General features: G+C 41.1%; 1 protein-coding gene across 2 annotated transcripts in view; it reads left to right on the top strand.

Moving 5' to 3' along the window:
* Window positions 1–15,401, top strand: part of LOC146829082 (magnesium transporter NIPA2-like) — a 116,011-nt gene that overhangs the window by 45,501 nt on the left and 55,109 nt on the right. For both annotated transcript variants that reach the window (XM_085607707.1, XM_085607706.1), the window contains 3 exons: window positions 9,196–9,344; window positions 13,689–13,745; window positions 14,521–14,611. In XM_085607707.1, coding sequence (XP_085463833.1) covers window positions 9,206–9,344; window positions 13,689–13,745; window positions 14,521–14,611 — 287 coding nt within the window. In that variant the 5' untranslated portion in view covers window positions 9,196–9,205. The remainder of the gene's footprint in view (window positions 1–9,195; window positions 9,345–13,688; window positions 13,746–14,520; window positions 14,612–15,401) is intronic.

Here is a 15,401-nt window from a genome sequence, read left to right as displayed (position 1 = left end):
CCTGGGTTTTACTGTATTCCTCCCCTCACCTCACTTGTCCACATGGCGTGATCCACTGCCGTTAACTCTTCCTTTCTGGACCTCCATTTCTGTCATCGATCTGAATTGGAAGGGCTTGGACATTATTTAAATGCCAGGATTAATGCCCTGATGACAAACTCAGGTTTAATTCTGCGATCAGGAGTTTGCACAGGGATTGTAGTGCATAGCTGTGCGATGATGATCCCACTGCAGATGTTTTACCCTGGCAGATTTCAGCATGTCTAATCTGATGGAATTTAACTGGGGAAAAGGCCTTGAAAAAATAATAAACAAATGGAATTTCGCACTTTAAACACCGATTCGGAGTGTGAAGACTCATTTCCAAATCAAAAACTTGGAATAGGAGGTATTAATCATACACGATGCATACCTCAGCCCCGGCAGTGTTTTTTTACTGGGGAGGTAAATACGGTACGGCCCACTTCTATTAAGGTTGTCAGTGTCTTCAAAGTACTCATTCTCTACTACTCTCTACTCACTCTCTCCTACTATCTACTCCTACTCTCTCCTATTATCTACTCCTACTCTCTCCTACTCCTACTCTCTACTAACACTCGACTCACTCTCTACGACTCTCTACACACTCTCTACACACTCTCTACACACTCTCTACTCACTCTCTACTACTCGCTCTCTACTACTCACTCTCTACTACTCACTCTCTCCTACTCTCTACTACCTCTCTACTACTCACTCTCTACTACTCTCTACTACTCACTCTACTCTCTACTACTTACTCTCTACTACTTACTCTCTACTACTCACTCTCTACTACTCACTCTCTACTCAGTCTACTACTCTCTGACTCTCACTACTACTCTCTCTACTACTCTCTTCTACTCACTCTCTACTACTCACTCTACTACTCTCTACTACTCACTCTACTACTCTCTACTACTCACTCTCTACTACTCTACTCATTCTCTACTGCTCTCTACTAATTGCTCTCTACTAATCACTCTCTACTACTCTCTACTCACTCTCTACTACTCACTCTCTACTACTCTCTCTACTACTCACTCTCTACTACTCTACTCATTCTCTACTACTCTCTACTACTCACTCTACTACTCTCTACTCACTCTCTACTCGCACAGTACTACTCTCTACTACTCACTCTATGCTACTCTCTACCACTCACTCTACTACTCACTACTACTCTACTCTAGTCATTCTCTACTACTCACTCTACTAATCACTCTCTACTAATCACTCTCTACTACTCACTCTTTTTACTACTCTCTACTACTCTACTCTCTACTAATTCTCTACTACTCACTCTCTACTACTCTCTACTTCTCTACTACTCACTCTCTACTACTCACTCTCTACTACTCTACTACTCACTCTGCTCACTTTCTACTGCTCTCTACTAATCACTCTCTACTACTCACTCTCTACTACTCACTCTCTACTACTCTCTACTACACTACTCTCTACTTTTTCTCTTCTACTCACTCTCTACTACTATCTCTATTACTACTCTACTACTCACTCTCTACTACTCTACTACTCACTCTCTACTACTCTACTACTCACTCTCTACTACTCACTCTCTACTCTCTACGTCTCTACCTCTTACCTCTCTACCTCTTACCTCTCTACCACTCTACCTCTTACCTCTCTCTACCTCTCACGCTACCTCTCGCTCTGCCTCTCTCTCTACTACTCTCTACCTCTCTACCCCTCTCTACCTCTCTTCCTCTACCTCTCTACCTCTCTACCTCACACCTCTACCTCTCTACCTCTCTACCTCTCTACCTCTCTACCTCTCTTACTCTCTACCTCTCTTACTCTCTACCTCTTTTACTCTCTACCTCTCTCTAATCTCTACCCCTCTACGCGCACACATATGCACATATGTATATATATGCATTTAAATGTATGTGTGTATATATATATATATATATATATATATATACATACATACATATATAAACATATATATACATCTGCATATCTATATAAATACAAATATAAATATCTGCATATCTATATAAATACAAATATAAATACATGCATACATATACATATACGCATACATATGCATGTTATGTACATGAAAGTTTGAAAGACACTAATAAAAGCAAAGCTAAAAAGCCACCTAATTACACACACAAGTGCTTTAACTTAAAAGAGGGTGAGTACTACCTTTTTTTTTTTTTTTAAACAATTTTTATTGTTTTCAAAACAACAACTCAATACATGCCCCTCTACCTCCACCGTCGAAAGGAGAACCGTACATTTATCATTGCTACCAAACATCCAGGAGCTTAATTATCCTTCCCATGTGGACCCTCCCTCTCCCACCCCATGTCAGTGAGGGCGAGTACTACATTTACGTATTTGGAGATCTCCCAATAGAAAACCTAGGAAAAGTGGAGGTGGAAATTTCCACTTATAGGTTTGTGAATTGCATTCTGTAGTAATTAAGTGGTACTACTTGATGTACTATGAAATGCTGTTTATGAATCGGGCCCACATTCTTCGACTGTGTGAAACCCAGCCCAGAAGTGCTAGTATTCCTTTCACAAAAAGTGTTTGAAAATTGCACACTGACTATATGTGAATCTAATTGGATTTTGCAAACCAACCTACATACTAATAGGTCTGTTTAAAATAGCAAATCGCATTGTGTCGCAGAACGACCTGCCTAATTAATATTTGTTAGACCAGTTGCCTTTTATGTATTGGCTGAAACCACTGGGATGGTGTATTGCAAGTGACAGCAGCTGCTCATTTGTGAAATTCCATTCCAAATGGAATACCTTTTTTTCCACACACAGCCCATGTTACACTGTGGCTTGGCTTTCTTACCTTGACTCTATTTCTGCCTCGTGCATTTCAGCTTCTTGTGCAGGGAGGTAGGGCTTCCTTGTCTCATCGCAGGACAAGCAGCAAGGCAACTCTAACGGTTTTGCTGGACTTGGGGCCCAGTTCAGAAGGAGAACAGCAACAATTCTGAGATTCCACTCTTGGCTCAGTTTCTTCTCTACTGATGCTGGTTCCTTCTCTGTGCCAAGTTTATTTATTTATTCATTTATTTGAAAAGTTTTATAAAGCGCGAACAAGACCCTTACGGGTATCAGAGCGTTGTACAGATGTGGCAAAGGCACAAATAAAACACATTTGCACAAATGGTGTAGATAAATCCACACACTGTCAAACTGGGGGGGGAAACAAGGTCAGGAGATGGGGAGTTGGCCCGACCCGTACCTAATCAGAATTGCCCTAGAGCAAGATACCAATTAACAGACAAGAATACTGTAAGTCGAAACAACAGTGTAAAATAAGAATCGATTGCCCTAGAGCAAGATACCAATAATTAGACAAGAATACAATAAATCGAAACAACGGTGTAGAATAGGAATAACAAATTAAGACAGGGCATGATAACAAGTTGATGCTGGTAGTGTTCACTCAAGAATAGCCATTTGACATGTTTCTTGAAAGATGCAGTGGAAGGATTAGATCTAATCTCAGAAAACAGAGCGTTCCAAATTCTTGGAGCAAGTCCGTTGAAGGCACGATTGTAAGATTTTTTTCTTTTTGAATTTGGGAGGTTTCAAAAGTAGGGTAGACATACTTCTTAAGTCCCGACATGAGCCCGATAGTTCAAGCTTATTAGCCTAGTAAGCCGGGTGTATGTCTTTATGCGTCAAGCAAGCTATCTTGAAGCATATGGCCAGGCAAGCTTTGGGCAGCCGAGCAAGGGTCATCAAGTCGAGAGATAACCAAGGATTGCACAGCAGGCCAGACATCTTCAGGGGGGAGGAAAGGCTTGATTTTCTTAAGGGTGTTGATTTGAAAGATGGCTTCCTGGTAGTTGCACTGATGTGCGCTTGCATGTATAGGTATTTGTACATGGTGCTGTCTAACGATTTAGCAGAGTCAACCACCTGAGGGGTGCAATTAAGAGCAGTGAGTTGTTTAAGCCAGTCCAGGGTAGGTGCCAAGTGGTTGGGGGGATTAATCGGAAGGAATTCAGTTTTGAGAGTATTTAACAAAAGATGGTTCTGGGCTATCCATTGTTGAGTTTGTGAGAGAGCATCATTTTGCGTTTTTATGTCCTCTTGAGAGGAGATCTTCAAGTACAGTAGCGTGTCATCCGCATGCATGTGGTACTGAATGTTAGAGTGGTTCAGAATGACGGTAAGTGGTTCCAGAAGAGGGTTGAAAAGAGTCGGTGAGAGTGCGGAACCTTGCGGAACTCCAATTGTAACAGGGGTACTGGTTGCAAGGGAGTGGTTAACTTTAATTCTTTGTGTACAATTTAGGACCGGGCCCGTGAGACCCATCCTATTTTGCAGAAGAGCCATCAGGTTTTCATGTTTGATGGTATCAAATGCTGGGAACAGGTCCAGAAGAATCAGGAGATGAGGGACATTTTGATCAAGGGATCTCAAGGCGTCGTCACCATGTGCGTTAGTGCTGGTAGGGGTCAAGGAGTTGAAATTTCTCTATGTGGTTACATAATTGCGAGTGGATGCATTTCTTGAGCAATTTAGGATGGAAGTTGTTGGGATCAGATAAATCCGAGCTGGGCTTAGGGATGGGCGTGACATGCCCCGTCTTAAGGCAATCAGGTATCCTACCCTGTACGAGAGATTCATGAAAGATCCGGGACAACAGGGGGAGAATGGCCGAATTGAGATCTTTGAAAAACTTAGCAGGAAGTGGGCTGCTGAAATGGTTGGAAGGTTTAAGGGACGCCATGTTGTGGAGCAGCTCCGTGACATCTGGAAGGAGAAAGAAATTCCAACATGCGTTGTTTTTGAGGGAACAACCAAAGGGTAAGGACAACGCCGAAGGTTCCGCCAACTCAGCTGATGATGCGGTGAGGTTAAGAGGCCACAAAATGAGAGAGACCGGTATCCGCTCCACTTCGATTTTCCTTGATTTCTTTAGAGAAGTGCTCTTCAAAGTCCTCGCCACTAAGAAGCCAGGACAAGGGAGTCGAGATAGTGTTGCAGGAGTGGTTAGCTTGTTGCTTGATGATTTCAAAGAGCTTCCTGGGACTATTCATAGCGCCATCCAGCGTGGCCTGGTCCTGAATTGGTCTGTTTTAGCGATGCAGATGTGTTTGTTATAAATACTTCTCGCCTTCCTTAGCTGAAAGAGGCTTGTGGTGGAAGGTGTGTTTCTCCAAAGTCTCTCTGAGAGTCTGAGCTTGCGTCTCTCATCGTTTAGGGCACCATTAAACCAAGGTTTGGATTGTTTGACTGGAATCCTTTTGAGTTGCTTTGGTGCCATAGTATCAAAAATGTTAGCCATAGTGTTAATGTAGTGATCAGAAAGCTCGTCAAGGTTGGTCATGTTAGGACGGGGCTGAAGCCTATCTTTGGTGATGGATGTTAGAACATTGGTGTTGATGTCTCTCAAATTGCGAGTCAGTAGTTTATCTTTAAGAGGTTGGCCCTGTCTGCATGGGACCTTTTCCAAGATGTGGAAAGAAATTTCATGATCCGACCAGTCACAGGGTAGGATGTCACCCAGTTGTATGCTATTGTCTTTGGCAATGATCAGGTCGAGAGTGGCGCCCTTGTTGTGTGTAGGTTCCTTACAGAACTGTGAGAAGTTAAGATCGGAGAAGAAAGCCTTAAAGGAGCCGACTAAGAGATCATTAGTGTCATTCCAGTGAAGGTCAAAGTCTCCGAGGAATATATGGCAGATTTGGTCCGAACACGAGCTAATGACCTCCGTGATTTGATCAGATTATCACCCGGAGGATGATAAATCGAGTGAAGCACATAGGCAATCTTGGCCTTATTCCTAATTTCGATGAGTAGATGGTCACAAGAAGACAGCAAAGCACATTGCGATTGCTTTATGGGGAGACTGGAGCGATGAATGCAAGCAACGCCCCTCCCCCCCCCCAGCTTTAACAAGTCGATTGCGTCTGATAATGGCATAATTTGGGGGGGATTAATATGTCTAGGACAGTGGAGGAGGTATCATTGAGCCAGGTTTCAGTGAGAATCAGAAGGTCCAAAGTCTTGCAAAATGATGAGTTCTGAAATATCTGCTGCATGTTTCACTGCCGATCTGCAGTTGAGTAGCATCGATTTGATGTTATGGTTGGTAGTTATCCCTCCATGATGAGCGGTAGTTATTTGAAGTAGGTTTTACTTGTTAATCGATCTATGATTGACACCAGGTTCCTTGTCGGGGTCCAAAGTAATAGTAGGGAGGCTGGTAGTCGAGTTAGAGGAGGAGGAGAGAATCCTCGAGCCACTGTTGAATAGAATACTGAAGGATAGGGCCAGTTGTAATTTTCCACTGGTAGCTAATGCAGTATGATTTCAGCTTACGACGTAGTCTGCTGTTTTGTTCGAATCCTGGCCTTGGCATAACATCCTGTGATTCTGGGCAAATCACCTATTCTCCCTAACGTCTGGTTCTCTTGTAAAGTGTTCTGATGCCCTTGGGCCGAGTCCGAGCTATATAAAACTGCAAAAAATAAAGGATGCTACCCATACATGTTGACAAAAGGGTACAGTAAAGAGAGAACTTCCAGTGTGCATGCCAGATTGTCAGGGTCACTGGGGAACACATAGGGCTGTCCAGAAAATGTAAAAGGGTAGAGCTTTACAGCTTCACCAAGCTATGCAGAATACTTTGTCCCACAAGGCGATTTACTAAACAATATTAAGCAATTAAAAGTCCAATGCTTGTAGCTTATATTCCACCAAAAATAACTATACATTTTAAGCCCTTCGTATAAAGCTTGGTCTAAGTCCTCATTGTAATGTTCATATCTGTATACTGATAGTGCATAATGACTGTTGTTATGGCAGGGACACGAGTAAACAAACTTGAAGAAGAACATTGGCACTCTTACCTAGATTTTTAAAACATGTCTGTGAACCTGGTTATTATGTCTTTCTTTGTCTTTTAAATGCATTTTGTGTCTTAAATGCCTTTTTGTTTTGTCTATTATATATTTCTTCCTTTTAGAATATCCATTTGGGTTGCATAGTTTCAATGCAGAGTTTGTGTTTCGGGTTGACATGTCCTCAGCAGCTTGAAAGTGTACTGACAAGCCTGTATTTCATCTCCAGGAATCTTGTGAAGTTAATGATACTAATGATCTGACGTTTTGCAGTTTAGTCTAGATTGCGCTTGTTTTTACCTTCAATCAGATTTGTGGTATTTGCTTAATACACATCTACTATTTTTGTATCTTTTCTCTGTGGTTCTTAAAGTGTTATGGAACAGTCCGAGTCTCTCTTGCTTCTCTGCTCTTCCTCCAACTGAATGTCTTAATAAGACAATTTTCTACAGTGTCTGTGTGCCTACCCAAACCTAAAGTGTGTGCCTGGATTCAAGAATACATTTTTCCAAACCAATACGTAAACAATTAAAGCTGGTGGTAGTGTATCATTGATCATGGTGAGTGGTTCTATTGCAGAATTTAACACTGTTGACCATCTCTTACTGGTTCAGAGACTGTCTGACAGTTCAGTGGTTCTATTCTTTTCCCACTGGCAATGCTGTTTTTTGCAGCAGAGTCCAGGGTTATTTATTGCATGATGCCGGTGAGATTCATTCTATGTCCTCTCTTTTTTAACATCTACATGACACCTGCAGGACTGCTTGCTACTCAGCAAATTAGAGGTGCAGTTTTACATCTTCACTGATGATATACGGGTTATATTTAATCAGCGCCTGCAGAAGTCATTTGGTCCATACAGCCCATTACTACTGATCAACCTCACTGGCAGAGGAACAGCACTGAATGTCTACCAACTTGCTGAAGTACCCAGCCAAGACTCAACTGTTGATCACTAAAAATAACATATAGCCATGCTTGAAACTGTTGTTTGGCCTGAGGCTCAGGGCCTGTGACTTGATCCTATCAAGTCAGTGCTCTGTTTTGCTATCCGTATAGATACAGAGATATATCTGGAGCAGCAGGTGGCATTTGAGGCAAGAATTTGCTCATGGCAGGTAAAGGTAATCAAATTCTCCTCTTTGTGACCCATATTCACCACATGCCAGTGGTCCATGCACTAGTTTTATCACATCCCCACTGTGGTAACACATGCTAGCTTGGGATGGCAGACAAGTCTTTGAAACGTCTACAAGCAATTCTGAATGTGTTGGCCCATTTGCTAACAGCCAGTCCGAGATGTCCACATAGGTCATCAATTTTACACTGGCTACCAGCAAAAAAAATGAGTCCTTTTCAAGGCCATGGTAACAATTCATTGTGCCTTTTATGGCAGAGTTCACCCTTTTTTTAAAAACCAAATTCATCTTCTATAGACCACTCTGAACTCAGAAATTCAGATGCCCTTGGACTCTTGCCAGCCTGGGTACCTGAACCAAGACCGCCTGCAATGAAGCCTTTCAAAAACTGCCACAAGAGAATGGCACAAGCTCCCCAGCAATATTCCATAAATTTCTCAATGGCTTCCCTGCGCAAAGCGTTACAATTATCTGTTCAAGCTGCTACAATCAATTTCTCCCTGCCTTTTAGAATCCTCACAGCACTGATCTCAATTTCCTTTACAGGTTTTCATTTGATGTCTTTTTCCTTCTCCTAACATCATGAAACTTTGGCAAACATGTGCTCAATAAATAACAAATGCAAATGCTTCATTTCAAAGTTCACACAAATTAGTTGGAAGGCTGATAAGGATGTGGATTGTAAACGCATATGTTGTATGCAGGTGTAGCAGCGAGTGAGAAGGAATAGTTCTTCCACAGATCAAAATAACAAATGTCTTCATAGGAGACAATACGGGCCTGATAATGAGTTTGGCAGTCCACGGACCGCCAAACCCGTGGTGGAATTGCGGTGGCAGTCGGGGACCGCCGCCCTAGTGGCTTTTGCACTGTGGCTTTCGCATGGCGGTGCCTTTTTCAAAGGAACCACCATGGGAATGCCAAAGGACCTCCAACCAGACCAGGAGAAAACTCCTAATCTGGTTGTTAGCCGGCAGTCGATCTTGGCAGTGCGGGGCGGTGGCGTGCCACCCCGCTCACTCACTGCCAAAGTCATAATCAGCCCCTATGCACCGACATTGCAACATCTTGGTATTTCATTACCTTTTATAAATGAAGTATGCAAGAAACGTTTGACATTTAGTGACAACTATTTCTTTTTGCCTGTTGGTGTTATGACAATTTGTCTTTTCTAACCCCTAGTTGTGCAGTTATGGAGGCCATCGCCACCAACCATGACTTCTACATTGGGTTGGCCTTGGCTATAAGCTCAAGCATATTCATAGGAGGAAGCTTTATCCTGAAGAAGAAGGGGCTTCTTAAGCTCTCAGGGCGTGGCTCTGTCAGAGCAGGTATGCAATTATTGTTGCTATTTTTTTTTACACATTTTAGTTGATGAAGTTTACAAATAAACAGCTTTTGTCTTGCAATCCTTGCCAGTATCGAGTTTGAAATGGCCTATCATTTGGAACACCATTTTACTCTTGACTAGAAGCTGACGTTTTCAATGGTAAAATCTATGTATGATTTGAAAATTAGTGAATTACTTCTACTCTGACCTATACAATTTATTAAACTGTTTAATACTGAAACCATTATACTGAAATATTTAAGTTTCTGTGGGTATGTGGTAATTGCCACAGTTGGTAAACTAAATAGTTTCAGTATTTATTTCCTAATGCACTATTTGCTAGGTTCCCCCACAGACCGGTTTTTATTTAGTTTCTCCTTTTTAGGTCTAGCCTACCAGACAAAAGGCATATTGTGGGCTTACCAAGAAGTTGGAGCGGATTAAAGCCCACTAATTGCTTATCATTTGTTGCCTGTATTGTCACTTATTTAGTTTCTTGTTATTTGATGGCTTTCATTGTCCCAACCTATCTGTCTTGTGCTTGTGTTTCCCCTCAAGTATAGCCTTTTAACCAGATCTCTGATTGATTGGCTTGCTTCAGTCCTTCCACTTCTCACTATTTGTTTTTCTTTTTTTGCTTAAGTACTTAAGTTATTGTTCTTCAACGGTGCTGCACAGTGTCAGGAAAAAGCATGATTCTGTAGAACATCGCCAAAAGACATTGCCAAACCCAATAGGTGCCAAAGGCGTACTGGTTTTGCCAATAGTTATCAGTTGGACATTGACCCCATTATGTTCCATGATTCAAATGGACCACTAAGGGCCTTCAGCTGTCTTGAAGAAGTCACCTGTATAGCCATGTTTCACTTTCAGCTTTCTTAAGTGATAACAAACCTGTTTTGTGCTAGAGTGGGGAGGGCAGTGTTAACTGGAGTATTTTTTCTCTTGCATTACGATACTCTTAAACATTAGCATCTGGTTAAACAGGCATGGATACATCCAATTCTGTCTTTTAATGTTTTACCGTAAACACAGGCACCAATGCAGTTTATCATATTAAGGCGTGTCCTATTGTGTTTTGCCACTGCTGGGAAAACGTTTGCAAAAACGATTGCCTTTTGTATATAATGGTTATAGCATACAAAAATGTGAATGTGACAAACAGCATGATGATGGAGTTGACTTTTCAGTTGTAATCTAGTGCATGCATCCAATGGAAGCTCTTCCTAGAATGTGGAATGATGCATCAAATAGCTAATTGCATGTGGTGAGAAAGTAATAGTTCACTAGTTGGATCCAAAGCCCACCCACTTTATTTTAAAGAATTGGTAACAATACGTTTGCAGACAGCTATGCTGTCAAGGAAGATCTAAACAATTCCGAATGGTGAGAAAGGATGTAAACCATACTTTGTAGTTCTACCAAAATATGTTTCTGTGTGGTTGTGGGTTTGTATTTTTGTCCAAAAATGCTTGTGGCCTGTTACAGTGAGTGAACAATTATAGTAATTAGTTGCTGTGGAGCTTTGACCTTTTCTCCAATGTCTGCCTATTATGTACCTAATGAACAACTTCCAATTCTGAGACACAGTCATCTGCCTTTTGGCTAGGTTTGCACTATAGAAATATCATATACGTGCATACATTGAATAACAGAGAGGGATTATGCATTTTCTTACTCAATGATTTTGAATAGTGCACCTGTATGTTGCCCCATTGCCTCTTTAAATCACTGGATTGTTTAAAAGTGGCCAGTGAACAGCTGATCTGTAAAGAGACAGTGCATATGCAAGTATTACGGAGTGAATGTCCCTGAGCAGAAATATCAGAGATTGATTAATATTCATATTGCTGTCAGTCACCAATACACATGTTGGGGACAGGGGTGGCGCTGATTAAGCCTGTTAACCCCAAGGTCTTCATTAAAAGGGGTAGTTTTGGGACTTTTACATTTTTTAGGCGTATTCTTAAGTACTGTTACTGGGAAATAGATGTAGTACTAAGAACAGTACTTAGACAGGGGTTAGTGAGTTTTACTTGAAAACAAGGGATCTTTGCCAAACAATCAAGATTCTGCCTCCATCGATAACTTGAAAAAACACAGTGAGAGTATTCCTTTTGTAATCAGCCCTGGGCTGCGTGATGAGCACTTATTTACCAATGAACCTTCATTAAAGCTACATTGATATGTAATGGTGCAGGCCCTGCACTAGATGACCATGTTTACTTCCATTAAGCCCTTTTAAGTTTAATGTGGAGTCCTTTATTTTGTATTTCCAGAAACCTTTCACTGAAGAACCTGCTTTTTTCTTTATTGATAAACAGTGTTGAGACCTTTCTAATTCCCCTTTTAACATGAATACCTTGTTTTATTGATCGAGCTCCATAACCTGATTTCTGCGCAGTCTTCTGACACGTTTTCTATCATGTGCCCCATTTATATGAAAAATCCTGCTCTTTCTCAGTTCCGGCTAAAAAACGTTTTACCCTCTGCTCCACTGTTTTTTATTTAAATGGTTAAACCTGGATGCTGTTGAGCCTCACAACTACCTGACTTGCATCTGAGAGCAAGCCTCTGCTTCTGTAATGCTCTCTTGTTGTGTGAGGCCGTCCTCATCAGTAAATAAGGGTAGTCTAAGGTTTTTCAGAATATTCTCCATCATTGGCTCATTCATATGAAAACAAGTCACTAGAGTCCCTTGTAGTAACCTTCAAATAGCTCGCCACTTCTTTATCCCCATCGGTTCTATCCTGTTCACACCGTTGATCATCCCCATACATTCTTACTTCTCATATTTTTGTTTTAAATAGGCAATACGTTTCCCACCCAGTGTCATATAGTCTCCTTCTTCTCATCTCGTTATCATTTAGTTTTGAGTTAGTGTTCTTGTATTAAGGGTGCTTAAGTCCCATGTACATGGGTTTACCATGTTATTTTAATTTTCCTTCTTTTCGCAGTTTTGTCTTGTTTAGCCTGGCCTGCCTGAAACGGGATGATCTTCTAGCCACTTTTCCTTGGAGGATAGGTGCTTTGTTTGCTTCTTTATTTGGCTGGTGTAGCACTAAAACTCATTGGCTTGTCAAGGGATATCTGGCTGACCCTCTCTCTGAAACCAGGGCGTCGTCAACGACTTGTTACTGCTTAGGTTTCGTAGAGGGCTTGCTAAGCATGTTACTGATATTCGCTTGGGCCGATTCCCTCTCTGCTAAGTGTGTGAGGCCTTATACATGGAATGAGAATCACAAGAAGGTGATTTACATAAATAGACATGTAATAGATACATAGACAGTGTGGCTTCACAACTTGATGTGGTAAACACATGCCCTGCAAAGCAGCATGTAGGTGGGAGGTCTGATGCAGGAATCAACTGAAGAACCATCTCCGGAGTCCTCGATCGGCGCCCTGTTCACCTCCCACAGTGAACGCATGACTACAAACTGTGCAGAGGATGAACTCTCCACGAGGTCCTTGCCAACCTAGGCTTCTAAAATTAAAAGCAACAAGTTGCCACCTTTTTTTCCCTTCGGTCCAGAGGCATTGCAACTACCACCTGCAGTGCAGTGCTGGGGGATAACTCCTTAAGGCATAACTTTTTTGATGTTTGAATCTCTTGATGGTACCTCTAAATAAGAATATTCATAGTCCGGTGTTTATGAGGGTGACAGTTGCATCTGGAAGTTTGTAAACTTACTGTCACTATTGCTTTTATTGACACAAAGAAAATGTTCATCTATTTACGTGCAAAACCACAGAAAGGTCTATTGAGGATCAGACTCCTGGTTGGGTCTACAATTCACATTTGCATGTGTTCTGGTTAAAATAAAGTTTCATTTTCTATGAGGTAGATTTGCATCAGCTTTAAAAGCACATGAAAATACCATAAAGTTCATTATATACTCTGGAAGCAGATGTGGGAGTTGGGTGAGAAAAACACGAGGATATTGGATTTTCAGAAAGGTGTAGCTTGATGACTGAGAGTACATTTGCAGAAAAGGATAAAAGGCTAAAACTCCTAAAGGAACATAATATTAACTCACTATTAGAATGCTGCATTGAAGACTTCACAGTTATATCTCTAGATAAACTCTCATGACCATTTGACTATCTACTGCTGAAAGCTGCAGGAAGAACTACATTTTATATGGGTAAAATATATGCAGAGTTTGAGTAGAGAAAAATGAAAGCTCTACATACAATTCGCATTCTTACACTGTAAATAGACAAGAGCTGAAAACCTTTGTATGTGATAGAGCCATGGACATTAAATAGTGCTCTGGTGTGGCCCAAAGTCTAATACTGTTGAAGTAATGCTTAATTCTTACATTTCCCATGTCTTCACTTTCAGGTCAGGGTGGTCATGCATACCTGCGTGAGTGGTTATGGTGGGCCGGGCTTCTTTCCAGTAAGTATATCTACAAGACTCTGCCCCCTCTAAAAATGAGGAACTGAACTTAATTTGCTTGGTTACTAGGCTCCCTTCCTCACTTTGTTCTATACTAACACCATTGGTCTTTAAATTAGAAGCATAGGCAGAACTGTTGAGTAGAAGCTTTCTCTATTGTGATCTTAAGGACTGGCCAGTGCTCACTAAAACCCTGTTGCACTCTTTAGGATCTGTGACTTAGATGTACTTTAACTCAATCCCTGACTGCATCACTATGTTGCTGTGAAATCCAGATATTCTGCAACCTGCTGTATCATGGCCATTTGCATTTTTGCCATGTTTATTTTGCTATTTAAATTCTCACAGGACTATCGCCACATTTTGTTTGTTACATATCATGATTTTAACTTACAATTAAATACTGGACTTTTAATTACTTTGATCCCATTTGACTTTTATGGTAAATGTCTTAAAATTGCTAGCAGTTTCTGTGCTTAGCTGCAAGTGTCATCCATGTATGTCAGTGCAATTTTCTGAGAGAGGGTAGTGGTCGGGGCAAGGGGCTAGAACAGCTCTAAAATACTAAATAAATGATGACAGTGTTGATGGGAGACAGCTACCTGCACCAGTAATACACACCTTGTTGAATCAGAAAGTCTGCAAATGATACTCCATTATCTTGAAAGTTTGCTTTACTTTGATACACATACATACATGAGAGGTTTACACAGTATGCAACAAGACTCTTCTCTGTGCTTTGAAGCTCCTTGGATTGACTGTTCTCTCCTTTCAGTGGCAGTTGGAGAGGCCGCAAACTTTGCTGCATATATTTTTGCACCCGCCACACTGGTCACTCCGTTGGGCGCATTGAGTGTTTTAGTCAGGTACGTCTGTGGTGTGACTTTCATCATCTTTGTGTCTTGTCATTTTACCAGCGTTTCATACTGTTTTATTCCATTCCATTCCCAAATAGTATACACAGCTCTAGCCTCTCTCATACACTTTCCTCTTGACATCATTATTTCATCAACTAAAAACATTTGCAAATCTTCATTCATTGCCTCATTCACCCTCTGCCCACTTACACCACATTAATGTCCTACTCAGTTCTAATCACTCTAATGTACATTCTAGACCTAATAACACTAGACTGTTACAACAATCTCTTGTCTGTATTTTCTGTCGGCGTGTTCCATGTGTCTCATACCATACTAGACTCCTCCGTTTTTTTACTCAGTCTTTTTTGTCTGTAGAAAAGAGGGTCATAAGATGATTCCTCACCTTGGTGATGAAATCCATCTCATCTCACTCAAGCGACCCCTTGAAAGTTCCTTATGCTAACAACAGTTTTCCTTGAGCAGCCCTGAAGTTAGATATTTTACCCTTGCGGCACTGTGCACTAGAATGTCTTCCCACTGTAATTGGAGCGGATTGCATCCCAAATGCATAACAAAAAATCACCTTCCAAACTTTCTGTAAAATGTTTTAATATTGGAATATTTTTCATTATGTGTTTGCGTACATGTTCACACTCCTCCTCCCTCCCACCATTGAGTTTCTATAAATTCTTTTATAATGCACCTTTAATATGGCCACATTTTTCCTTGTAGAAACATGCACATTAAAAATACAACATTCTCAGCTATGCGTATACAAATAGGTGAAAGAAATCAA

Source organism: Triturus cristatus, chromosome 5_2, assembly GCF_964204655.1.
Source record: "Triturus cristatus chromosome 5_2, aTriCri1.1, whole genome shotgun sequence".
In the NCBI taxonomy this organism is placed as follows: Eukaryota; Metazoa; Chordata; class Amphibia; order Caudata; family Salamandridae; genus Triturus; species Triturus cristatus.
The sequence above is the reverse complement of the archived record's forward strand: the minus strand, read 5'-3'. Positions and strand labels throughout refer to the sequence as shown.